This window comes from Equus caballus, chromosome 5 (assembly GCF_041296265.1).
Source record: "Equus caballus isolate H_3958 breed thoroughbred chromosome 5, TB-T2T, whole genome shotgun sequence".
Lineage (NCBI taxonomy): Eukaryota > Metazoa > Chordata > Mammalia > Perissodactyla > Equidae > Equus > Equus caballus.
In genome coordinates, this window is record NC_091688.1 from 863,550 (window position 1) to 889,887 (window position 26,338).

General features: G+C 54.3%; 1 protein-coding gene across 50 annotated transcripts in view; it reads right to left on the minus strand.

The window, feature by feature from the left end:
• Positions 1-26,338, minus strand: part of PLEKHA6 (pleckstrin homology domain containing A6) — a 134,863-nt gene that overhangs the window by 18,166 nt on the left and 90,359 nt on the right. For 13 of the 50 annotated variants that reach the window (XR_002807786.2, XR_011438414.1, XM_023640331.2 and 10 more), the window contains 12 exons: positions 24,730-24,810; positions 23,933-24,047; positions 19,061-19,165; positions 18,375-18,447; positions 15,318-15,418; positions 11,157-11,359; positions 9,206-9,688; positions 7,532-8,048; positions 6,968-7,054; positions 5,822-5,875; positions 2,149-2,229; positions 1,040-1,108 (listed from right to left, as the gene is read on the minus strand). Coding sequence is in view for 46 of the 50 variants with exons in the window: in XM_023640331.2 (XP_023496099.1) it covers positions 1,040-1,108; positions 2,149-2,229; positions 5,822-5,875; positions 6,968-7,054; positions 7,532-8,048; positions 9,206-9,688; positions 11,157-11,359; positions 15,318-15,418; positions 18,375-18,447; positions 19,061-19,165; positions 23,933-24,047; positions 24,730-24,810 (1,969 nt within the window). In the remaining 4 variants the exon portion in view is untranslated. Of the gene's footprint in view, positions 1-1,039; positions 1,109-2,148; positions 2,230-5,821; positions 5,876-6,967; positions 7,055-7,531; positions 8,049-9,205; positions 9,689-11,156; positions 11,360-11,808; positions 15,419-18,374; positions 18,448-19,060; positions 19,166-23,932; positions 24,048-24,729; positions 24,811-26,338 lie in introns of all 50 variants that reach the window. The other 37 variants (XR_011438413.1, XM_070266455.1, XM_070266448.1 and 34 more) reach the window with 9 other exon arrangements.

The following is a 26,338-nucleotide window of genomic DNA, read 5'->3' on the forward strand; positions in this document are numbered from 1 at the left end:
ATGTGTTCATTCTCAAGGAAGTGAGTCAGGCTGAGAAGGAAGACAGCTGAGAGCCAGATGCTAAGCTCCTGCACTCCCATCCTCCTGGCGACTCTACCTCTCAAGGGGTTGAGGAGATGATAGTGTGGCCCCACCTCCCAGGAGGGAATGGATGGGAGGGGTAGGCACGGTATCCGAATGAGTCTCAGAAGAACCAGCAAACGTTATAAACTGGTTCCCCAGACGCAGAGAGCCTTGTTCTCCCCTCCTCCCTCCAGGGGTCCCTCCAAGGTCTGGCCCTTGCCTGGATGGAACCTCTCCCAGGCCTGCTGGGCAGACCCGCTGGCCAGGCAAGGCCAGCAGTGACAGGGAGGAGGCAGGGTCAGGCCAACTGCTCTTCAGGAAAGACTCGCACTTCCCGGCAGCCACACCTCTACCCACGCCATCCCTCAGATACTCCCTTGGCTGTTTTCTACCGAGCCAAATCTTGCCCTCTGGGCCTTTTACTTCAAGGCCCAGCTCACATGCTACCTGTTTTGTCCCTGACCCACCAGGCCACATGGTCTCACCACCCCACCTTCCGGTGGAATATATCATGGGTCCCATTCAGCATATGAATCTCAAGTTGCCACCTGCTGCCACCTGGCCCTCCCACTACCCTGAAGCTCTTTGAGGGCAGGGTGGAGTGGGGCCATGATCTTTCCAGACACCCAGGAACTCCTGTCATGCTGGGCACAGAACAGATTGATTTACCTCCTAACAAATTCTGTTCCTGTAATAAGCAGATCCCACTGCTGCAGACAAGAGGCCTAGAGCTCAGTGGAGAAACACGCACAGCCAGCATGGGAGGTGGGGTAAGTGGTGGGAACAAGGAATGAGGGAGATGAGGAGGGACAGGCAGAATGTTGTCTTTGTGGAGAGAGAGGACGTGAATCAGATGTATGAAGAGCCACCAGAAGGAGAAAGATGGATGGAGGAAACGCCCCAAGGAGGAGCTCAGGACTGAGGATGGCAGCGGGAGGGCTAGAGCGGACAGAGGGAGCAGGAGAGCCGCTCTTACGTCTGTGTCTTGCTCATTTAACTTGTAGGTGTGGAGGCTGTCCCGGAACACTTCTGGGCACGGAGGGACCTGCAGGAACACGAGGCCGGTTACTGCAGTAGGGACAGACAGGGTGAGTGGGTGGGCCGGTTACTGCAGTAGGGACAGACAGGGTGAGTGGGTGGGCCGGTTACTGCAGTAGGGACAGACAGGGTGAGTGGGTGGGAAGCTGACAACCCTTGCTCCATCCTTGCCAGAGATGGCGGTTCATCGCCTCTGGTAGCTTCCATTGGGGGAACCTGAGCTCAGCTAACTCTCTGTCCCCCGGTTGGCCTCTGGTAGCTTCCATTGGGGGAACCTGAGCTCAGCTAACTCTCTGTCCCCCTGTTGGCCTGGGATGGCCCCGTCTCGGTTCCATCCCAATTGTCTTAGGCTGACTGGAGACAGAGACGCTGCTCAGCTCCTGCTCTATATCTCCTCTCCCCCACACTCTAGCATCTACTGCCAAGAGGGACTCCAGCGATGTGTAAGCTCCCAGACGGCTTATTGGTAGCAACCACGAGAACAACAGTTAACCATTGGCTGTTGAGGCTAAGACATGGGAGAATGGAATGAGCATCAGAAACATCTGAGAACTATTGCCCTAGTTGACTGAACAAGCCACAGGGCTTGTGCCTAAACCAGAAGTGTCTCTGGGTCCAGCAAGTGCTGCCCACCATTGGTGACACATCTGGTAACCACAACACATTCTACACAACGTTGGCATTTTGGATAGCTCCACATTACACCCCTCAGGCCCTTAAACCCCATGACATCTGTTAAGAAGATACCAGATATGCAATAGAAGTCCTGGACATTAAAAAGCAGATGTGTGATCCCTGGCATGGCATGAAATGTTGGTGCTGGCTCTTTTGATGGTTTGGGAAATGGGCCTTGGATTCACCCATGAACATGAAGAATGGAGGAGACACAGTGGAATTAAAGGAGGGGGTCCAGGCTGAGCCTGGGAGATGAGGCCTGGCAGATGAGCGGGTTGGGCGGAGCAAGCCCTATCCCAGATGGGTTGACTCAACCATGCACAAGCAGCTGAAACTGTTGATAGGGACCATGCTGCCAGGCAGAGGTCTTACTTGCATGAAGAGCTGGGCCCTGGGGGAGGAGTTTTCCACCATGCGGTTCACCATACTGATGAGAGTCTCGCTCTCACTCATCTGCAGCAGAGGAAGGAAGGGATGGTTCACACTCAGACCCCACAGAGGCGTCTCCCCCATACCTGCCTGCACTTATTTTCCAGGAACAGGAAAGGGCAGCTCCTATTGGAGCCTCCAGCACCCTCTATTTGGTCTCACTCATTGCTCACCCCTTGTGAACCCTGTCCCCAGGCCAGCACTGAAGCTGATCTTGAGGAGAGGTCACAGAAGGGAGCTGGGAGGCACTGTGCCCTGCTCATAGCTCTGAAGAGGCCCCAGCCCAATGACACGCCCAGGTGCCTGAGTGTTGTGGCCTCATCCACTTTGGCCGAAGTCGCCATCTCCTTGCCCCAGCTCTCATTTCTCAAACTACTTTGGTCAAAGACCACACACGCAGTTGGAAAGGCCAGTCTCCCAAAGTTTGAACTAAATGAAACAACTGGAAAAGAAACCCTGGGACCTGCTGTTTGGATGGGCTTCCCAAGTGGACAGGCCCAGTCTCCCTCCGAGCCCTGCCCGCCCTGGCTCTAGAGTAGAAAGGATTGTAAACGCGGTTTCCAGAGCTGGGCTGGTAGCATCCATGCCAATCTTGGATGACACTAGGGAGCAAGTCAGGAGGCCAAACAAGCGAGCCATGTTAAAGGGACACCAGGTAATGGAGCACAGCTCCCCAGCATGCTATTTTGTGTTTCAAGAATCATTAGGAACATGGAAGGGGAAAGACTATTTGCCAAATGAAAGAGAGAAGGAAGGGTGAGAGAGAGAGGGAGAAGACAAGCCAAGCAAATCAACCAGAAGTGCCGTCATTTCCCCCACTGGTTCCAGTGTGACAGCATCAAAAAGTGAACATATTAGGGAGTGTCCTTAGCTATGTCCCTTTAACTCAACTGATCCACAGGAGAAGGCAGCAGAAGGCAGGAGGGAGCTGTGCAGGAAAAGGGTTTGGGGGAGGGGAAGTGAGTGAGGGAAGGGACAGAGCCACCTTAGGGCAGGTCTTCTGGGGTCACAGTTCAGGGCCCCACATTTTTGCCCCTGTCTGCCCGATCTCTGTGGGACCCACACGTAATTCCTCCCGCCCTGTTGAGCCTGCTGCCCAATACAGCCCCGCTCCGTGTGCTGTGGATGGGGCAAGGGCACCCAGCTACTCCCGTTCGCAGGTCTAAGCATTTTAAAAGGCTTTCCTAGGATCTGATTTTTCTGCCTCTTTAGCCTGGGTGGAAATTTTTTTTTCTACAGCATAAAGTGTCGTTTAAAAGGCTTTCAAAGAGCAGTTATAATATGAGGTTGACTCTTTGTAAGTAGTTGAAAGTCAACAGACGTCAACCACGGTTTCTGTAAGGATCTGAATTCAAGTCGAACCCTGTCTTCTTGGAGCCTGCGTGTATATATGAGACTGTGTTGATTGTGTATGGGGTGTGCATGTGTGGTGTGTGTGCAATCGTCTATGGTGCGCATGTGTGTGTATGTGTACGTCTGCTGCCTGTGTGCCCCGCCTGTGTCCTGTGTGGTGTGTGTGTGGGTGTACGTACATGAAGGACAAGGCAGACCTGCTGACACATCAGGCTAGGAGAGGGTCCAGGAGGCCAGGCTCCTCCTGGACCCCAAGGATCTCATTCCTTCCCAAACCCGTGGGTCTAAAGCAAAAGAGGAAGGAAGTAGGAACGCTCTCGTGCTCGCCTACTCCCACCCCTGCCATGGCTTTGGGATCTCTCAGCCCACATGGGCCTCACCTCCAGGAGGGTTCCCGTGTGCCACCTTCTGTCGCTCCAAACCGTCAGAGGAACGTGGTGAGAAAGCACTTAGCCCAGGGTCCGCCCGCAGTAAGTGCTGCTCAATTAGCATTTTTAATTGAGTTTTAGAACAATAAAACGATCACAGCAGCCACCACCCCTCACCATCCTGACAAAGTGCTCCTGTATTCACTCTCTAACTCTGTGAGGTAGAAAGGGCCGGTTCCACAATGTCCACTTTATGACTGAGAAAACAAAGACCCAGAGAGACTGAGTGCTGTATCCAAGGTTAAAACAAAAATCCTTGTAAACGGCAGAGCCGGAACCGGAGTGCAGGGTCTGACTGTGTTCTGAACTCTTCTCATCATACAAAAGTGGCTTTGAGGAATATTGTCCTTCACCTAGGAGGAGGTCCTCTGAAAGATTATCTCTGAAGCCCCCAGCCTGGCCCCTCTGTGAGGCCAGAAGCCCCCAGGAAGGGGCCCGACTGTATGTGCGCAATGCCTGGCGTTGTGGATGGGCGACAGGGAGGCCAGCCTGCCCGGCAGCCCAGAGGACACGGAGCCCGACCCCTCACTGCTCCCAGCCCTGGAGACCCTGCTCCCAGCCTGGTCTGGGTAGCATCCCAGGACTCATGCCATCTGGACTGGAATGCTCATGGGGTGGACATCACACGCTGCTTCTGGAACTGAAACGCAATGTCCTTGAGGGCTGGGAGCCGCCCTACTGATTAAAATGTGGACACCAGCACTCCCCAGTGCTCAGGGTCTTCCAGAGGATGCTCCCACCGAGACATCGAGGCCCCGTGAGACCATGGGTGACATGGCACACGGCTATGACTAGAACCACCAGTCAATCACAGGTATATGCTCTGATTGCAAGTTTATGGTTCTTTCTGCAACTTTAACAGCATGAAATCATCCTGACGAGGTTTGACTGCAGCTTCTTCACATGTTAGATGTTTCCTCAGCTATAAATGGGGTCGAAAGCTCAGAGTCACATTCCGAGCTCTGCCGTTCACTGGCTGTGTGCACTTGGCACGTTATTTAACCTCTCTGGGCTTTCATTGCATCAGTTGTAAAATGGGGATTATAACAGTAGTCAGCTTGCAGGTCTGAACACAAGAGTCTGTATTCACATCAATGCCCAGCATACTGACCCCCAGCCTGTCTACACCCACTGACCATCAGAGCCTCCTTAGCCTCAAAAGGCAAGGCAGCCAATGGTCAGAGCCTGGAGTCAGGAGCCCAGGCATCGACTGCTTTCCTCTCACAGGAACACTCCCCGTCTCGAGAGGATGCTCATCTGTAAAACTGAGGTGATAACACTCCCTGTTTACCGCACTGAATTCTCATGAAAACATGAGCCACATATGCAAAGGAACGTTGTGGAGGAACGAACAAATACACTGAATTAACATAATCTTTTAAAGCATCCTAGAGCAGGTCTGTAGTCCTCAGCTTAAAAACTATGGAGTCTAACAATGGCCTGTGGAATATGACAGGATAATTTCCCAGATGCAGGCTGAACTGAGTCCCTAGCATCTCAGGCCAAGCAGAGAGCTCCTCCCACAGTCTCTGCTATTTTCTCCAGCGAAAGCGCAAATTCCCTGCCTGCACCCTGCCTGGGGCAGTTCTTGCTGAGCTGAACAAACAGGAGGTGCATTAATTATTCATGCAGTCATTTATTATTCCCCTTTCCCTAGGAAACCCCCAGCTGTCCTAAAGGGCTTTGAAGAGAAAGGGTGTGAAGGCTCGAACCAAACCCCTTTGTTGTGTCCTGGTTGTGCCAACAAAGGTTGTCAAATGGATGAAGATGAGGAGGTGGGAGGAGCGGGGAGGCGCAGGGAGGGAGGGGTGGTGAGGGGCACCAGCTCTGCCTACCTGCTGATCCAAATACTCTAGGTTTCTTTGCAACTGAAGGTCTAAAAGTTCGTCCTACCCGGAGCCCGAGCCCGAGGTCACACAAACAAACAGGGACAGGACAAAAGAAGACAACACAGAGGAAGCAAAGCGGTTAAGAGTTAGCTGGGCAGGACCGAGAGAGGCCTCTCTCTGCCCTGGAGGATTTCTGGGGAGGAAGGGGCAAGGACGGGGAGGCACAGAGGTCGCCCAGTGAGAGGAGGGACGCAGTGGGCCCAGCTCACGGCTGCCTGGCCCTCCCCTGGGAGAAGGAAGCACCATGGAAGTGATCTAGTCAGTGCTTCCTGGCAGCTCTTGCTTAGTTTTCTGGAAAAATCGGTGGTTTCTGGATGGGCGTATCTGCTGTGTGTCGAGGGTACCAAGTTTGGATACTGGCAGAGGAGAACGAAGAGGGAAGAGGGGAGGAGGAGCAGTCCCCCTCATCTGTCAAGGCCTGCCTCACCCTAGCCTCCTGGGGCTACGGAGACAGAGGGGTCAGCAACAGGCCTGGGGGACAAGGATTCTGCCTATTGGTTCCAGTGGCCCCACCCTACTCCCGCCCCTGTAGAGGGTCTGCATCTAGTTCTCCAGGTGAAGGGGAAACTCTCAGGAGAACAAATTCCAGGAGACACAAGTAGAAAAGGGAGAGAAAAGAAGGAGAGACACAATATGGAAAATCTTTTCTTCTCAATCCCACCATTTGTCTCTTTCCCCAAAGGTAGCATTCCAGGCGAGGACAAACTTGGAGCAAAATGCCCTTGAGGGGAGAAGGCCAGAAGATCATGCCTATTTGGGAGCCCCAGCCTGACTTTTCTCCCCAGTCCATGATCTAAGCCCCATCCAGGCCCCTCTGCAGGCTGGAGGGGACGGCTGTTCTGGGGTCAAGAGGACCAGGAGGCTACGTGCTTCCAGATCTCGTCCCGCTCCTCTGCTCTGTGTCACAGAGGAGAAGGGGTGGCTGGCACCAAGTTATGTATTAGGGTTAGAGTCCTGATCAGGAGGGAGGAGGTATCCAGAGGCTGCTAGAAACCAGACAGGTTAGGCATTGGGCACAGAGCGTCCCTGGTCTGCCCTAGTTGGCCGCGCCCTGGGAGGAGAGGTCGGGGGAGTGGAATGGAGAGGACATACCATCTTATCGTGGACCGTGGGGGATGGCGGGTAGTTGTAGGGGAACAGTCCTGCAGGGACTGGCCGCCTGTCTCCCAGGTAATCATACTGGAAGAGAAAGAGGATTGGAGGTGAGGGGGTCCGGCTGGGACACAGACTTCCCCACCAACTGAAGCTCAAGGTCAGGGATGTTTGTATCCCGTCCCAGAGCAGAGTCCAAACTACAATGGACAGCATTTGTTCACTGCAATATCCTGGCAATGATCTGTCCAGGTCCTCAAGATCTGAAAAGACAGAACCCTGTCTGCCCCCATTATATGGTATTAGGGTTCCTGGCATAACCTGGGGACGGGCACAGAGAGCCATGTTCCTACTCAGAGGGCAAAGCAAAGGCCCCAAGGCAGCTCTCCTGTGGATGGAATCACAGGGCCATTGGCTCTCTGGGCAGCATCGCTGGCCCTGCCCACACACAGCGCAGTGACCCTGTATCCACGATGCCGCACATAGCCACCTCTTCTCAGCAGGTGTCTCAGGCTTCTGAGGGACCTCAGGGGATGACGGAGGAGGGGCAGGCTGGTGGCTCACCTTGGGGGAGCTGATGGATCGCCTCATCACATAGGCAGCGGGGTCAGCATAGATGTCCTCACTGCGAGGTGGCAGTCGCTCAAAACGGGCACTGGGTGAGCGGACGGGGGAGTAAATGCGGGCACGGTTGCAGGAGCCCTGGCCAGGAGAGCGGGGCACAGAGTGGGAACGGGGCTGCAAGGACAGGTGGCGCAGGGAGCCAGAGGTGGCATCCAGCTCATCATAATAGACTGGCTGCCGGGAAGGGCTGGGGATCCAAACAGTGCTGTCCTGCCGCCCATAGCCGGCGGGCTCCTTCCACTCGCGCAGCTGGAAGGCGGGGCCACCTCCATTGCGGAAGGAGTGGCGCTTGTCCTCCAGGGCCCAGGGCGGGCTGATCCGATCGTAGGCTGGCATTGAGCAGATGCTGTCCGGCCGCACCCCCGGTGGGTAGTACTGGTAATCGTCAGGGTATTGGGAGGAGTAGGGGCCATAATACTCGGGGACCCTGCGGGTCACAGGGTAGAACCTAGAGGGGCTGAGAGAGACAGGATATTGTAAGGAAACCAGACGAAGTGGGTGCGTCCCCCCATCGCCCAGGTCCCAGCCCCACCTCCACATCCTCCAGCCTATAGCATGTTTGACCAGGTGAAGGCGCCCCAGGCTGGCCTTGGGAGCACAGAGAGCAGCCACTGCCCAGACGCTGGAGGCTCGTTTCCAGAGGTGCAGGGGAAGGCCCATCCTCAAAGTTCCCTCCCTCACCCAGCTCCGAGGCCAGAAATTTCACCATTCAGAGCTTCCATCTTTGTCTCTTTAAAATGAAATGCCTCTGGGGAAAAATTTTAAGCCTTATTAGCCATCTCTATCTCAGCATGAACCAATTTATCAGGTCTTTTCTAGAGAGAAGAACAGCAGAATGAGCAGAGTGTACCAGGCACCTGGACAAGGGACAAAGGGCAGCTTCCCTGAACTTAGGATCTTGTCAAGGGCGGAAGCGGTAGGTTCCCGGGACTTCTCCTGAGTGAGGCGCAGGCCGGGCCCCCCAGGCACAGCCCAGCCAGAGCAGCCCTCCGGACGCTGCTGCTGTAACCTGGAGCTGCCCAGACCTGGGTGAACGCGTCAGGCCCAACGCCTTCAGATACTGAGAGCCAGTCACTAGGGAAAGGGGTCAATCGGTCCAGAGGGCAGAACTAGGATCAGTAAGTGGCAACATTTTGTCTGTTTCTTTTCTTTTTTTAAAACTTCATATAAATCATGGCTTTCAAACAATTAGAGTCATTCAAAAAGGGAGTGAGTGGGCTTAGTGAGTCTCGTGTTGGCAGAAGCACTGGAACAGACGAGGCTGTAAGAGGGAAGCTCGTGGATGTCTGCCTGGAATAACATTAAGGCCACTCCCTGTGACCACCTGCCCCTTTCCTCCTCGTCCCAGTGGAGAGGCGCTAGGTACTCTGTCCCTTCCTCGGAAGGAAGTCAACAGAGAGAGCAAGAATCAGGGCCAGGGGTCAAACTCCACAGACGGAGCCCTGGGGCAGGAAAGGATTTGGGCAAGCTGGAATCCTGGGCTTTTCTTGGCTTCCCAAGTCAGCCTGGCTTCCAGAATGTTTCCAATAGAGGGTGCCTCACATGTCACTACCCCAGCCTGAGCCCCTAGCTGGACCAGCATCCCAGCTCCACCTCTGCCCCCTACCACCTCACCTCCGAAGGTCCTCAGGTGGGGGCACCCCTCGGCGCAGGTTCACCCACTGCTGAAGCTGGTTCATGGAGCTCTTGCGCTGGGCGATTTTGTCGGGGTTGGCACGTGAGGGGAAGCTCTGCCGCTGTCCCCCACTCTCTGAGTCCTGAGGCGGGAAAGCTGTGCTCCCTGGCCGGCTTGGGGAGCTGAGCTGCCAGCCATTGGGCTGGGTGTGCCGCTCCCCACCCCCTTGGACCCTTGGGCCCTCAGGGTAGGGGCTGCCTGGCTCTGAGGCTGGCTCCGGTCCAGGCTGGAGGCCGTTGGCTTTCACCAGAGGCTCACTCTTGACATCGGGCCTCTCCGACCTCCTCTCTGCCTTTTCACAGCCTCGGCCGTCACCCTCCCCTCGAGTCTTGGGCTCCGGTTCAGGCTTGGGGAGGCAGTTGAGGGGTGGCTGGTGGTGGTGTTTGCTGGGTGGGATGTTCTCTGAGTCTGGCTTCTCATGGCTGCAGGATGCCAAGGGAGACGTTGTAAGGGACTCCAGCCCAGCATGGAGTTGGGTGGGGGTGGCAGACTGAGAAGGAGGAATGGAGCGGAGAAGGGTGGGCAGGAAGGCAGCGATGGAAACAGGATTCAATGCATTACAGTTCCATTCCCCAAATCCCACTGCTTTATCTCCCAGCCTGGGCAATGATTAGAAAACATAATCCCATCCCGCCTACACTCCTGTGCTCACTCCGCCTCCAGGTCTTCTCCAAGGGCCACTTTCCGCTCCCTTCTGTTGACCCGCCTTGAGCCCAGCCTTCATGCTGTGGCCAAGATTAACCTCACCCAGCCCTGGTCTGTAGTCTGTCCCTGATGCCGCCCCTAAACTTGGGGTGCACTCTACCCAACTTTCCCAATAGCAACTGTCCTGATGCCCCAGCTACAGGTCAGTCCTCTCTACTACGGAAAGTTAGTCAATTCCATGAGTCTTGGCTCCTTGAACCAGGAGGGTATGACAATAGTGCCCCTCACAGGACAGGATTGCTATGAGACCAAACATGGCAGAGGCTGTGGTCTCAGATTTCAGAGGCAGAGAAACATGCTATTCGCTTCTCCAAAGCAAGGTCCCTCCAGGACCGACTTCTGCTAGAGTAGAAGCCCCCTGAGCAGGAGGCTGTGGGACTTTGCTCCCCCGCAGCATCCCAGCTCCTGGCCCAGGGCCGGACACGTCTATATCTACAGTAAATATTCACGGAATGGGGGCCTGAACTGCTGGAAGGGCCCGCCTTGGTTGAAGCAGAGATGGAACCTCGGGACAGTGTTCTCCCTTTAGTTTCCCAAATTCAACACAGTCAAGCATCTTTGTGGAAACATTGTTGGTAAACATATCTAAGACCCGTGACTAGATTTTGAGTCTGTATACAGATCCTTGTGAACAGCTAACTCAGACTCAACACCCAGCTCAAAGAGAGCCAGGTGCTAAGACTGGATGCCCAGCCACATGCTGAGGGTTACCACACGCCGGCATCCTACGTACACTATTTAGTCCTCACAACAACCCTGGGAATGGAGCATAATTGCTGTCTTTGAGGAAAGGAAAGTTGGGTTCAGAGAGGTTAAGAAACTCACATTGAGGTCACACTCATGGGCAAGTCGCCAAGTTGAGATTTGAACCTAAGCCCATCTGCCTCCAAAGGCTGCATGCTTAACATGCACAGCTGAGAAAAATGAGCCAATGACCCCGGGTTTGGGCTCCTGGCCAGGCCCCGATGGGACTTGGCTTCTCTCTTGGCCTCCACCAACTCAGACTGAAGAGGAGGAGCCGTCAGGGGAGGAGAAAAGAGAGGCTGTGAAATCACTAGCCAGCCCCCTGCTGGGGGGCGGGGCCTTCACACTCCTCAGAGGCTCAGAGGCCCAGGGAGCGGGCGCTTCCTCTGGCCTCCTCTTCCTTTAGTGCTTCCCAGTCCATGCCCAGTACCCGTCACTCACTTGTGACGTGCAGCTTGGGGCACCGACTTCTGGGCCGGGGGGATCTGTACTCGGGCAGCCTCCCCCATGGCCTGGATCCAGGCCTCCTGCTCCTCAGGGCTCTCGGCACTGAAGAAATAGGTGCGGACCCCGGCGTGCTCGGCCTGTGGGGAGACGCATTGCGTGGAACTGGCCCCAGCCTCCTGCACCCAGCACACAGTCACCTGTTGGGATAAGACACCCACACCCACAGAACAGGTGGTCAGGCAGGCTACTCCTTGACCTACAGCTCTTGGCCCCGCATGGAGCTCAGGAGCAAGGTGAAGAGGGTCGCCCACAGCTACCCCAAGTGCTCCAGCCGGCACCCAGGTGTCTGCCTTAGCTAGCTCTCCAGACACCTCGAGGCACCCCAGTAGCCAGGAAGCTTACCTGCCCCACTGGAGGTGATTAGAAGCAGGAGGGACAATCACCACACCCGCTCTCCCATCAAATCCCGTCTTTGAATTGAAGGGCAATTACCCAATGTCTGGGAGGGACGCCCCCACAGCACATGCCAATCTCAGCCCCAGCTTGGCCTCTGAGAAGCTGACACTGTCTCTTCCATGCAGAGACACAGCTGGGCCTCCATCTCCGTGGGCATGCAAGGGGCATGCAGACAGTCAGAGCACACTACCTAGTTGGTGGCCGCAAACAGGCACGGCAGGCGGGAACCCAGAAGAGAGCTCCTGTCCAGAGGAGGGGTCCTCACGCGGTCAGAAGGAAGAGAAGCAGAGAACAGGTCAACCGAACACCAAAGAGACAGAAGATGACACAGCAGGAATGTTGAGGAACAGGGGGAAGTGGGGAGCCATTGAGACTGTCCCCCTCTACTCAGTGTCACCAATAGGATAGCACTCAGCAATGCCCAGTTCGCCCACCAAGAAGGGGAGCGGAGAGCTTGCGCCACGAGAATTTGGGCTGGTGGTGGAGAGGAGTCAGGGCCTCTAGCGCCCCCCAGCTCTGTCCTGACCAGCTCTGCAACTGCCAACAGCTGTGCTTTTCCTCTGGTCTTCATTGACACGTCTGTATCATAGGGATGGGTCTCCTGGGAGAAACAAGGCTCCTAGGCCACAAGGAAAGATGCTCCAGAGCTAGACTCTTTCTGGGACCTCAGTATATGCTCCAGGTGAGACCTTCAACCTCCCAGAAAGAGCAAGCAGCCTCATTCATCCCAGCCAACGTGAGAGATCCACAGTGATTAAGAGGCTCCCATGTGCACTTCACCTTGGACTCTCCCCCCTTGGGTGCTAAATCCTGGGTCTCTAGGGGCTGGAAGGAGAGAAGACAGGGCTCCTCTGGTCACACCCCAGGGCTCTCCTAAGCAGCAATGTCAAATCCTCACCCTCCAAAACCTTTCCCAGGGGACCTTCACACACCACAGCACCTCTCCCCAGCATGGGACTTCTCTCAGACAGAAGCCATTACCCAGTGAGCATGCGTCCTACTTCTCTAGGGGTGGGGATGGGCCTCCTTCCTCTGGATCCTGCCAGTCCCTGCTCCAGCAGGGGCCCAGCATGTGGACAGAGGCAGGGAGGTACTGACGAAAAGCCAGAGAAGCTGTAAGAAGGCATCTGGGGGTTGACACTGTGCAGCGACATGGAGACCAGGGGCCCAGGCAAGCCCTTGGATGGAGAACACAGGGTTAGTGTAGAGCAGGGGCACAGGCGGGACTTGTGGGGGTGTCGCAGGGCCAGTAGGTGCCCTGTGTGTGCAGAGCTCCTCTGTGGGCACCAGTCACAAGGAAAGCAAAGCCATGTTCTCTGCACTTGAGGAGCTCACAGGACACAGGAGAGAGCAAAGGCACAGGGACGACTGCCTGTGATAGGGAAGGCAGAGGGCCTGGGGAGACAGGGCGTGGGCGGGGAGGGAGGGGCCACAGCCTGCACATGGAAATGGGCCAGAGACCGAAGGGAGGAGCTCAGAGGGCTAGGGAGGAAGAGCGGAGGGCCCAGCAAGAGGCGGGGCAGGGACAGTGCCTGCTCATTATTAGCCATCCAAGAGTTTCGCTTGGTGGCCACAGCAGGACAAGCATCCCACTTGTCTCAGCTCCCCTCCCTCCCCTGGGGAAGGGCCAGTGAATGGCACAGTCAGAACTTTTGTGGGCCACTGAGTGCAGCCCTCAGAGTTGGGTCTTCAAGAGGCGGTGCGCTCCCTGGCGGAGCGGACGGAGGAGCACAGGGTGAGAGCTGGGGCGTCCAGTGGTGGTGTCACCCCGCCGTCGGCACCACTCCAAGCTGGGGCGTGCGTGCATCTCTGCACGAGGCTGGAGGGAGGGCGAGCTAGGCTGTTGGACCGTGTGAGTGTGCCAGGGCAACTGTGTACAGCAGGGCTGTTTGTTGCTGGTTGAACAGCCTGTTCCTATTGCCCCAGCTAGAAACGGGCTCCCTGGAGCGAGTTTTATTATTGCTCACTCTGTTCACACTTCTCACACATAAGACCCTGTGGGGCTAGAAACTAATTATATGCCAGAGAAGTCCCTTCTCGTTCCCTGGAGCAGCGCCTGCTCTGCTGCCCACCTCTTTTGTGTGGCCAGGTGACCGGAGGCTGAAGGACAGTCTCTGTGGCCCCGTGAGCTCAGGCCCTGGCCTGGCGGGAGCTGCAGTTCCCATGGGTTAACACCATAGCTTTAGGTTTTCGGGGTCTTGGACAGCAATTCTTAACGGGGGAGGAGGGGCTTAGTTCTAAGAAGAGGCACGCTCAACATTATAGTTTATATTTGGAAAACAGAAAGGAACCTATGGTCTTTGCATCACAAAATACAAAAAGGACAGAGATTATCATTTTTAATGGGTCATGAATTTCTTTTTCTTTAAGGATTGGCACCTGAGCTAACATCTGTTGCCAATCTTCTTTCTTCTTCTCCCTAAGCCCCCCAGCACATAGTTGTATATTCTAGTTGTGAGTGCCTCTGGTTGTGGCATGTGGGACGCCACCTCAGCATGGCCTGATGAGCTGTGCCATGTCTGCGCCCAGGATCCAAACTGGCGAAACCCTGGGCCCCCGAAGCGGAGCATGTGAACTCAACCACTCTGCCATGGGGCTGGTGCCAGGTCATGAGTTGTTTTATTCTTTTTGAGGAAGATTAGCCCTGAGCTAACTGCTGCCAATCCTCCTCTTTTTGCTGAGGAAGACTGGCCCTGAGCTAACATCCGTGCCCATCTTCCTCTACTATTTATACGTGGGACGCCTACCACAGCATGGTGTGCCAAGCGGTGCCATGTCCGCACCCAGATCCGAACTGGCGAACCCCGGGCCGTCGAAGCGGAACGTGCGAACTTAACCGCTGCGCCACTGGGCCGGCCCCAGGATCAGGAGTTTTTAAATGTGGAAAAATACTGGCCTAGGATGAGCCAGCTGCAGGCCCGTCTTTTTTGTGGGCCACTGAGTGCAGCCCTCAGAGTTGGGTCTTCAAGAGGCAGTGCGCTCCCTGGCGGAGGGGACGGAGGAGCACAGGGTGAGAGCTGGGGCGTCCAGTGGTGGTGTCACCCTGCCGTTGGCACAGCTCCAAGCTGGGGCTTGCGTGCGTCTCTGCACAAGGCTGGAAGGAGTTCCACAGGAGCCCGCCGAACAGGCAGGAGAGGCCCGTCTTCCTGTGACCTGTTCTCTCAAATTGTCATCTGCCTGAGGTTTGCCTCTCTTGATTGTAATCAAACTCAACTCCTAATTTTCTCTTGAGATTGAAATTTGCGTCAGTTTCAATTTCAAACTGAGGGTCCAGTTTCCCAGCCTGAGCGGGGAGGAGGCCTTTCCAGAAGGGCTGTCAGAACCCCACCCCCCATAGCTCTGCCTCTGCAGCAAGTGATTTCCCAAGGGCCAGGTGGCAGGCCACAGGGCAGTGTCCACTGGCTCAGGACATAATTATTTTTCCCCCAGGAAAAACTGCAACCCCTGAAGCACATCCCTACTGGCCCACCCTGGAGAGAGAATTACCCACCCGACCCCCAAGAAAAGAGGAGGGGTCCCGGCACAGCCTCGCCTTAGCCTCACGACAGCCTGCATGGAGGCCAGGGGCCACTGCCTGCTCCCTCCACCACCACACCTGGGATTCCTAAGGGAAGTGGCCCTGGACCCTTCTCTATTCCCTATGCTCTAGACGAGGAGGCCTCCCACCCCACCTGACCTGGGACAGGAAGGCCCACTGACCTTAAAGGTGTGTTTCCGGCTGATGTTGTCTGAGGGCTGCACAGCGGCCACTCGGAAGCTCAGGAGGGGGATGCTGCCCAGGATGCTCTCTTCCTTCTCATCTGTCAGGGAAATAGAGGCACCGGTGAGATGTGTGTGCATGTGTGTGCGTGTGCGGTGCGGGTGGGGGGAGAGAAGAGTGTCAGCTTTATTATGGTAAAGATTTGTTGCTCATCTACTATTTGTCAGGCACTCAGGTCCACTGCACACAGCCACACAGGTGTGCTCTGCACGACTCGGAGAGGCACACTCCGTGGTGTGGGACATTTGGAGTGTGGCCCTACAGATGCTGTTCTACGAGGTCTGCAAAGGTGACCGAGAGAGAGGCAATACCACCTCAAGGGGCCGGTGTTCAGCACACAGCCAACAAACACGTGTGGTCTGGACCCGAGAAGATTGCACTCGCATCCACTCTCCTGTCTGCAGAGCCTCTCCAAGCAAGACAGCTCTGGCAGGGGCACAGGCACAGGGATAACAGTGGGACAGTGGGGCAGAGCGGGTGGCCCCACCTTTGGCTCTGGCTCCTCTGGCTGACTGTTTCTAAGGTTCTCCCAGGCACCTGGCAGCTTGCCTTGTCCTCTCCTGATGTGGAGCCCTCCCCTTCATGGTCCACATCTCCACAGGAAGACACGCCCCTGCACGCCCCCACCCTCTGGTCAGTCGGGCTAACAATCAGGCTGTTACATAATTCATGCTGCATCTCCCAAGGAGCCTGATGGATTAGCGAATAGAGACCCCAGCTGTCAGCAAGAGGCCAGAAGGGGTGGGGGTGGCTCTGTGGGACAGGTGGGGCCACAGGCTATGGCAAGACCCGCCCCACTTCCCTGGGATAGCTCTCTTCCCCGGGCTGGGGACTGTGAAAACCCTCACCTGGCGTTCAGGAGAAATCCCTCAGGGGTCACCAACTCCCCCAGCTCCCCTTCTACTCCCACTCATCGCCTGCAGAACATACTTGGCCCAAGGTCTCGCTTCCTGCACAGACCTCAGCACGGTGCCCAGAGGAAGGGCTAAGCCGGAGGAGCAGGAGGGAGCCATGGTTGGGACCAGGGCTTCCTCAGGAAAGCAGAGGCTGTCATCCCCTGGAGGAGATGGGCCCCTGCCTGGGAAAGTCGAGGCCAGTGTTTAGGGGTCTCCTGAGACCATCTCTTGGTGGATAGTGACCCCCATTGCAGTGCCCCTTGATTTTGCGGCTTTTTAAGGTTCTATCCTCATGCCAGGCCCAGAGTCTCTCCCCTGCAGAGAGCCTGGCTTCCCTCCAGCTTCTCACCCTCTGCAGCCCTGGATCCCAGGCTGGCCTGGGCAGACTCTACTCCCCCAATCTTGGGGTCTCTGCTGTGACCGGACCCTGTATACGCAGCCCCTTCTGGACTTCTCTCCTCAGGGCACAGGGACAGCATGGTTCTGGAGGGCCACTGGGTACAACCCTTGTTTGCCAAAGTCAGTGATCCACCAAGCTGCTCCCAGGAGGCCACAGAAACCAGGAGTCTGCCCCTCCCGGGAATGGAACAAAAGGAAACGGCCTCTGCTGCAAAGTCATTTCACCTCTCTCTTCACAGCCCCATGCCTGCTTCCTCGAGCTGCCTCAGTGTGACAGCTGTGTCACCGTCACCAGCCCTCACTGGTTTTCTCCGTGCCCCCCCTGACACATGTTGCTGTATCTGCAGTCAGCCTGGGGTCCAAGGGCTCTGCACTCCAGGATTCAACCAACGGCGCATCAAAAGGCCTACACGGCGACGTCTGGACTGAGCACGTACAGACCATTTGCTCTTATCATTATTCCCTAAACAATACAGCATCACAGCTATTTACATAGTGTTTATACTGTATTAGATAGCATAAGTACTCTAAAGATGAGTTAAAGCACACAGGAGAACGTGCCTGGGTTAGACGCAGACACTGCGCGCCCGTGCGTTTTGGTGTCTGCGGGAGCACTGGAACGAACCCCTCCATGGATGCCGAGCAACGGCTGCATTTTAAAAACAACCTCCTAGGGTCGCTGTATCAAAGTTATCAGATCTTTGCCCTCCTCCATTTTGTTTGAGAGGGTAGGGAGGGAGCGCGGGGGGCGCAGAGAGGGTAGAAGCTGGGGATGTGTGCTGTTCCATGTTGATGGAGCACATACTGTGTGCCATGCACTGCTTTAGGGGCTGCAGACACTGCAGCGCACACAACTGACAAAACTCCTGCACCACAGATAAGATCGCACATCCCAGTGGGACGGCAGGAAGACCAACACGTGCTCCAATCAGCAGGTGACCTACTGGCAGTGACTGGGGACCTTCCTCTCCCTCCTCCTCCTCCCTGCTCCACCCAGAATTCAGCATCTGTCACCAGGTCTCACCAGCCACGGCCTAGCACTCTGCCTGAAAGCTGGCAGGCCCTTGCTGACACCGCTGAATACAAAGTGAGAGAGTGAGTGTGTGAGAGAGTGAGTGACTGTGTGAATGAATGAGAGATGGTGTGACTGAGTGTGTGTGTATGAGTGTGTGACTGTGTGTGAGTGACTATGTGTGCAAGTGACTGTGTGTGTGTGCATGTGTGAGTGACTGTGTATGTGAGTGATTTGTGTGTGACTGTGTGTGTGAGTGACTGCGTGTGTGAGTGACTGTGTATGTGAGTGATTTGTGTGTGTGACTGTGTGTGTGAGTGACTGCGTGTGTGAGTGACTGTGTATGTGAGTGATTTGTGTGTGTGACTGTGTGTGTGAGTGACTGCGTGTGTGAGTGACTGTGTATGTGAGTGATTTGTGTGTGTGACTGTGTGTGTGAGTGACTGCGTGTGTGAGTGACTGTGTATGTGAGTGATTTGTGTGTGTGACTGTGTGTGTGAGTGACTGTCTGTGTGAGTACACAGGCTTCATCTCCATCTCACTGTCACACCCACTGGTGCCCGAGACCACCGTGGGGACACCTGCACCTCCACAATGTCCATCCAAAGCAGAGCCTAGTGATCCGGCAGAACGAGAAAGAATGGGGACCCAGCTTCCGTGGCCCTCGCCAGCCCCAGGGGCGAGCTCACCTTTATAGTAGAAGAGGCAGCGATCGACCAGGACGAACCAGCGCTTGTTCCACTGCTTGACTCCGGAGCTGGCCTACAGGGCACGTGGAGAGACAGACAGGAGGGGTGTGAGCTGGGGGGCCATCAGTGGAGGCAGCAGAAAGGGCCCGCACTAATTATAAGGACCTCCTAACGAGTGGCGGCAGCCCCCTTAAGACCTCAGACACAGGGACCTGACATTAGATTATTGCCTGTGACCTTCCCGTTCTGTCATTCTTGGGCCTCGGTGCCTCCCTGGGGGAAGATAAAAGGGACAAAAGATGAGTCTGAACGAGTGAGCAGAGGGCAGGCAGGGACAGTGGCAAGGTCAACCTGGGGAGATCTGGTAGACTCCTGGAACCCGCCTCCCCCCATGTTAGCAAGAGGCTGGATCCCGTTGGGTTGGTGATCTCGCATATTTCAAAGTCATTGCATCTGTCCATTAAGAGACCTGGCTGGGTTCCTAAATTTGACACTAAATTTCTGTGCAATTTTGGGAAGATACTCAATTTCTCTGAGCCTTTATAAAATTAGGAGATTCATTCACAGAGATATACCAAAAAAGGAGATACCAAAACACACAAGGGCTTTTATACCTCCAGAGGAATTACAGTGCTATGAGGAGAAAGCAGTGGTGATGGTGGGCAGAATGGCGGAGGAGGTCGCACCTGTTTGAAGAGCCAGCCTGCCTTGGTGACAGGGGCACCGGGGTTCCGCTTCATGGAGTGCGAGCGCTTGCCGAAGGCGACGGCCTTGCGCGATGCTCGGGTAGCCTAGGGAGGCAGAGAGAGAAGCTGGCCCAACTCCCCCTCTCCTCCTTTCCGCCCAATCCGCAGGGGAGCTGCACTGGGTGGGCGTTCTCTCCAGGGTTGCCCTCCGGTGCCCGCTCGCCGAGAGGCCCAGGGGTGAGTCTTGGGTCTGCTGCTAACTCCAGGGCACGACCTTTCAATTCTTTGGCTCTTTTTCTTACCTCTAAAATGGGGCTCAAAATAATAGTCCTCCTCGTCTCACAGTGGTGTGGGTTTTTTTGTGTTTTTTGAGGAGAAAATAAGATTTTTCATTTCACTCCTAGCCTATCCTTTTTCTACTGTCCTTGCTCCCTACCTCTTTCATAATGATTTCTGGAAGCCTTCAACTGCAAGTAAATTATTACCAACATCATCATCCTCTCAGTCCTGGTCATTCCTGACTGTCCAGCACACCACAGAGCAGGAAGGATGTACGATGCTCTCCCAGCTCCCACTGCCACGTGGACACTGTCATCCTCCCACATTCTGGCAACAATCTCTCTTTCTTGAAGCACCACCGATCTTCCACTGCTTAGCCCTTCTCATCACTATCAGCTTCTACGTCATTCTTTCAGAGTCTAAGGATTTTAATGTCAGTCATCCTCTTCAATCTAAGTCTTGCCATCACTGTGGCATGGTTCTTGAGGATGATCATCCAACGTCCTAACTTGATACTACTTGATGTCCTCAACTCCAAATCCCCCCCTTCACCCCAGCAACCCACTCCCACGGCCATACCTCAGACCTGGTCAGCACCTCAGTCCCTTTGCTGCCAACATCTTCAATTCTAACATTTCCGTTTTCTGACCACAACATTCCATCCTTTGGTCTTTGTCCCTCCGTTACTCAACTACACCAGCTTTTTATTCCACTGGGATCCCCAGCTTCTCAATCCTTCCCTTTTTTTCTGGATCCATCAGCCACCTCCTGGTTTTAGTTGTTTCCCTACAGAGCTTAGGTCCTTGGTGGAGTAGATCAACCGACTCTCAAACACCTCATCCTCTTTCTGCTTGATCTTCTCTAAAACTCGAAATCCCAGATTCATCAAACTATCCACCCTCCCGGCACTCACAGCCAGACCATGGTGCTGCTGGAGAAAAGCCACACTGTGGGACGGACGAGGCCAGCGCAGACCCACCGTCCGCACCCCAGCTGGGCTCAGCCCCAGATGCCAACTCAGCTGCGCACTCTGCCTGTTCCCCTCCGCCCTCCCCAGAGGGGACCTGGTCCCTCCTCCCTCCTCCACAGAGAGGACTGAGCTTATCGGACATGCCCTTCCCCAATCTCACATTCTTTCACTAAGAAAATTACTGCCTGTACCACTATCTCTGTCTCTTTCCCTCCAATTTCAAAAGAAGAGGTCTTGTCCTCCTCCCCAAGGCTGACCCGCCTGACCCGCCGTCTCTGAGCCTCGCTCCACCAACAGAGAATCCCCTCTTCACTCTCTCTTCAACTTTGCCTTCTCCACTCGTTTCTTCTCCTCAGCAAAATGCTCAGGTCACTCCATCTTAAAGCATCTGTCTGTCTGTCTGTCTGTCTTTCTGTCTCTGTCTCTGTCTCTCCCTCTCTCTCACGCACCCCCACACATACCTGAATGCCCCTTAACCCTACATCCACTGCCTGCTGCCGGGTAGCACCTTCCGCCCCATCCCTCTCTTTCTCTTCAGGGACAGGCTGCTGGGGACGGCCCCACTTCCTCTCCTCCTGTTCACTCCTGAGCCTCTTCCACCTCTTTTCTGAAATGGCTCTTGCAATGTCATTGAACTAAGGCTGTTTGGTCCTTGACCGTTCTAAAGCATTGGACAATATTAACCTTTCTGTCCTTCCTGAAACTTTTCTTGCGGTTTCTGTGACAGCATTCTTCCTTTTCAGGACCTCCATCTGTGGCCCCGCCTTCTCAGTCTCCACCTCTACTCTAAGTGTTGACGGACCTCAACCCAACTTTTTAAAATTCCTTTTTCTCGTTATCCATCGTGTCTGTGTACCTCATCTATACCCATTGCCTCAGTTACCAGCAATATGCCGAACATTCCCTAATCTCCGTGAAGACCTCCCTCCTAGCCCCCGTCCATTTTGTAACTGGTCTTCTGACCAGGATTAAATAAGTGCAAAGCCAAACTCATCCTCTTTCTAACCAAACCTGTTCTTCAGTATTTCTCATCTTGGTGAATGGTTCTACAATCCACCCAGGCGCCCAAGTCAGCACTCTGCCCGCCTCACGCTGCTCCCTCCTTCCTACGTTCCTTACACAATCATTCAGGCAGGGCTCACCACTCTGTCTTCCTAATAGTTCTTAAATCTGTTCTTCCCTCTCATGCTCCGCTGCTGTTGCCTCACAGGTCATCATCTCTTCTTGCTGTTCACCCTCTGCAATGAACTAATGTTATCTTCCTAAACACAATAGAATCATGTCCCTCTCCTGCTTAAAATCTCTTACCACCTCTCGTCAGTTAGAAGAGAATTCAAATTCCTCAGTACACACACAAGGACAGGTCCGTAAGATCTGGCCCTCTACCAGACGGGCTCCGCCCTGGTCATGCCAGACCCCTGGTGGTCCTCTCCCACCCCTAGGCCTCTGCCCAGCTTGCTCTCCCAGGGCCCTGGGGAAGCCCATCTCCCTTGTCCACAGACAAATCCCAACTCATCCTTTGAAGCCTAGCGCAGGGCTACCCGCCTCCACAAACCTCCCCATCCCCAGAGCTGTGAGCCTCTCCCTCCTCTCCGGGCATTTTTATACTCTAAAACTCATCACCACAATGGAATGTTGGCCTTCCGTCTCCTTCACTAGACTTGGAGCTCCTGACAGAGAGGGGCTTTTGTTTTCTTCATCTCTTCATCACCAATAAGCACTCAGTAAATACTGGGTAGAAGGAACGAGGAAATTGGGGTCTATTATAAAGTACCCCCAAAATTGGGAAATAAATCTTCTGAACTCTGCTGGTGAAAAGCCACATATAAGGGCTGAGATGAGTCATCTGAGGAAGTCATCCACCACCCTAAGAATATGCAAATCCCTAAATCTTCCCCTTTCCTTGCAGTCTATTATCTGTCAGAGTTCCATTTCGTCCCCGTACTTCACCCCTTCAGCCTTTCTCCTGCCAAACCCTCAATATCCCAGCCTCGTTTTCTTTCTGCCACAGCTTCCCAGCAACCTCACCCTTCAGGTCACTCCCCCACCTGCCTTTCCTGCTGTCACAGCCAGGCTAGGAGTACACCTGGGGACTGAAGCCGCACAGAGTCAGTCTATGGCCTCAGGTGGCCCTGCGACGTTGTCGGGAAGCATTTCCTATGTCCCTTGTTGACTGCTGTTGCTGCTCTCCTAGCCCCCAATGCCTCTCCACTCACCCCACTCCTCTCAGCAGAAAACTCTACCTCCTGCTTCCCTGCAAAAGCTGAGGATGTCAGGTAGGGATGTCTTCAACTTCCTGACCCCACCCCAGCTTCCCACCCCTCCCCTATGTGGCCTCAGGAAGAGCGCCCCTTCTCCACCTGGCCTCTGACTGCTCCTGTCGCACAGAGCGTGGCCCCTTGGCTACCCCTCTCTCCTGAACCTCTCTATCTCCTGGGTCATTCCCCTTCTGCCTCTAACACCTTGAAACAAAACAAAACAAAGAAAACCTCCCTCTATCTTGCATATCTTCTAGCTTCACGGCCCCCCATCCCCCTAAAAGTCAAGTTTCTTTAAAAATATTTTTTTTGAAACATTTCAGAAAAGCAGGGAATAAATCACCATTACATGTTGGTATGTTTCACTAATAAAACAAGATAAATAGAGCTGAAACACCCTGTGAGGCCCTCCCCAATCTCATTACCTTTTCTTCCTCCCCAGAGGCAACTGCTGACCCCAAATTAGTCAGCCTGCCCACGGTTATATGCTTGCACTGCAAATTTATCTAAACAAGTGTGCTGTTGCTTTTCATGTTTGTACATTTTACACCAATGATATATTCTTCATATTCTGCAACTTGCTTTTTACTCAACATTATGTTTTTAAGGTTTATCCTTGTTAATACATATAGCTCTGGTCCATTTTAATTTTTGAAGAGTCCTCCATTGTATGGCTAAGCCACCATTTATTGTCTACTTTCTCAGAAGAGCAGTTTCTCCTCTTCATTGTTTCTACATCTCCTGTCTCCTCTTTTGCCCCTAAGGGTTACTCTCTGCCCTCATCACACAGCTGGCACTGCCCCTGTCAGAGTCTCCAGTCACCACACGCTGCCAGGCCCCATGGACACATTCAGCCCTTATCTTATTGACCTCTTCGCAGCCTTCTTCTCTGGATTCCTTCTTCCTCCTGAGGCTCTCTTCCTCCCCCCTCCCTTTCTGAGCTCTCAATTGCCATGTCCTTCATGAGTTATTTTTCTTTTGCTGTCTCCCTAAATCAGTGGTTCTCAATGGGGGCGGGGCAATTTTGTCCCACGGGGGACATTTGACAATGTCTGGAGACATTTCTGGTGGTCAGAGGGTGGGTGCTACTGGCATCTAGCGGACTGCTAAACATTCTACAATGAAAGGATAGTCCCATCCCACAAAGAATTATCCAGCCCCAAATGTTAATAATGCCAAGGTTGAGAACCCCTGGTCTCAGTGTGGGTCTTCTACAAGGTTCTCATCTGAGCCCTCTTCCTTTCCCACTCTCCACTCCTCCTGTGTCACCTCACCTGCTCATTGGAGCCTGCAGAGACAGCTGGGCAGGCTAACATACATTTCCTAGGATTCCCGTCCAACAGCTGGCCTGGGGGCTGGACTCACCCGGACGCTGGGCCGCTCTGGAGGGACCTCGGACACCATGTTGTGGTTGGATCCGTCACTGCTGGTGGTAGCCGGGCGTCTCCCACCTGCTTTATTGGACATGTCCAAAGACGGTCTGATTTCAAGTTGACCAGAAGGGAAGAAAGGGACTAGTCAGAACAAGAAACAACAGAAGCTACCTCCCCCTTTTCTCCACCCTGCCCCACCATCCCAGTAGGGGCACACAATCGGATCCTCGAAACGCATCGAGACGCCATCTCAGTGGCTCCCTCAGCTCTTCTGAGGTTATATACTCGTACTCTTGGACATTTCCCTCTTTCTTTCCTGCAAATTTATTTTTAAAACTTAGACCCTAGGACTCTGGAACTCCTTTTCCTTCTAATATAAAAGACACAATGGCCCAGTGGACTATGAGATTCATTTAATTATCTTTTTTTCTTAATTCACCGAGCCAAGATGAAGAGAGGAACCAGCAGCTGGCTCTCATAGTTATATCAGACTCCCTCGGCATTCCCACGAAGGCTGCGGGGGGTATGCCAATATCAGACATGTCTACTCCTTTAGCTCAACCTGCGGGACGCACAAACCCGAGATCTGCTGGGTTCTGGGAAAAGTGGATGAGGTGGATGAGCTAATGGTTCTCAGAAGCTTCCAGTCCTCAGAACTGAGGTGAGGGACCCTAAATCCCTTCTGCTCTGCCCCCCGCCATTCTCCCCCTTCTTCCCAGCTACAAAGTGGCAGTGGGATAGTGGTGGTGAAGGTTGGAAAGGTCAAGCAGCAAGTGGTGGCAAACATACATTTTCAAGTCAAATTTTTTGTTTTCCTCTGGGACCTGGCCAGTCACTGGGTGTAGAAATGTATTCCGTCTTTCATTGTGGCTGTAGAGGCAAAAAAGAGAGAGAAGTTGTGGTAAAAATGAAGAAGGCAGAGACATAAACCAAAGGATTGACAGGCCTGCGGCAGTGACGGGTGACCATGGGGAGCTTGCCCATCTGTCCTCCAGTGGGACCCATGAAAGGCAGGGTGGAGGCCTGGGCTGTAGAAGCAGCAGCTGCAGGTGGCTGGGGGTGGGGAAGACACCTTTCACCAGCCAGTGTTACTACTTCCCAGAGATCCCCGAGGCTGGAAATAGCCAGACTCAACCCTCTTGGTGGTCACCCTGGGCGTGTGTGTGCGTGGGTAGGGAGGGGGCTCTACAGTCAAGATTTCATGTGTGGCAGGTTCTCTCCCAGGGACCACTGCCAGTGCTCCACATAAAAATTGCTCACTCATTATTTGCTGAAAGAATTCTCTTGTGACCTTGGAATTCTTCCTCTCCTGCTTTATGTTCCGTCTCTTTCTTTAAAGGAAATGAGAGATCCAGAAACCCCACTCTTGAGCTTGGGCTGGGCCCCGCCCACACTCTAAATCCAGGGTCTCCTGTCTAAGGGCCACGTGATGTAGCCAGACCTCAGGAGCTGTCAGGCATCGAGGTTAGTGCTGGCTCAACAGTCAGATCTATTAAGGGATGCTGTGGGTCGGGAGTGGGGTGGGGTGTCGCGAGGAGAGCCTGCTAGGAAGCAGTGGGGAGCGTGGACCAGGGCAGAGTCTGTGCAGACGCAGGTGGGCTCAGTACTGTGGAGGCTCCTTTGGGAGTCCTGCTGTGGTTCTTTGGGCTGACTGGATGTCAGGCTAGTGCCCTGGTGGCTCTCTGGGGAGATGGGGGAGGAAGAGCAGCAGATGGAGCTTGGAGAGGGGCTGGTGCAGTGGGTCTCAGCCACAAACAGCAGCCATTTGAGATGGATTCTGCAAGCAGGGGACCACCTGGCGAGGATGTTGTAGGAGATTCAAGCATCTAGCCAATGAGAGGCTGGAATAGTTTTACGGTCCTCTTCACCCATCCCTCTTGGGAGATACTTCGAGAGCCCAGAGCAGGTTCAGTTGACCCCAATAAGCAGGTGCTTGGACAGAGCCTACGGAGGCTGCACCAAGCTTGGGGGTCCCATCACTGGGCCACACGTGCACTCCCACAGCAAAGGGCCAGCGCTCTGCTTGGCCAGCAGCAGACCAGGTAGCACCGGAGGAAAGAGGTCTCAGCTTCCTCCCTTCGGCTGCACCAGAGAAGGAAAATAGCTTTTTGGAGACCCCCTTTCAATAGCCCAGGACACAGCCAAGCCCTTGGTCTGTCTGCTGAAGCTGAAGATAATATTAAAGGGTATTTTTTCAGTTTCCAAACCAGTCAGGTTTAGACCGAATCCAAGGACAGGTAGGATAGAAGCACCGTGAGAGGAGCCACAGCCTATGTGGAAAGCTGGGTTTTGGAGCCCAGGCTTGCTGGCCGTGACCCTAAATCTGGCTGTGTCCAACACGCCTGGGTTCTGACTCTTAGCCTACTGACAACCCACTCCCCACTTCTCAAACGTTATT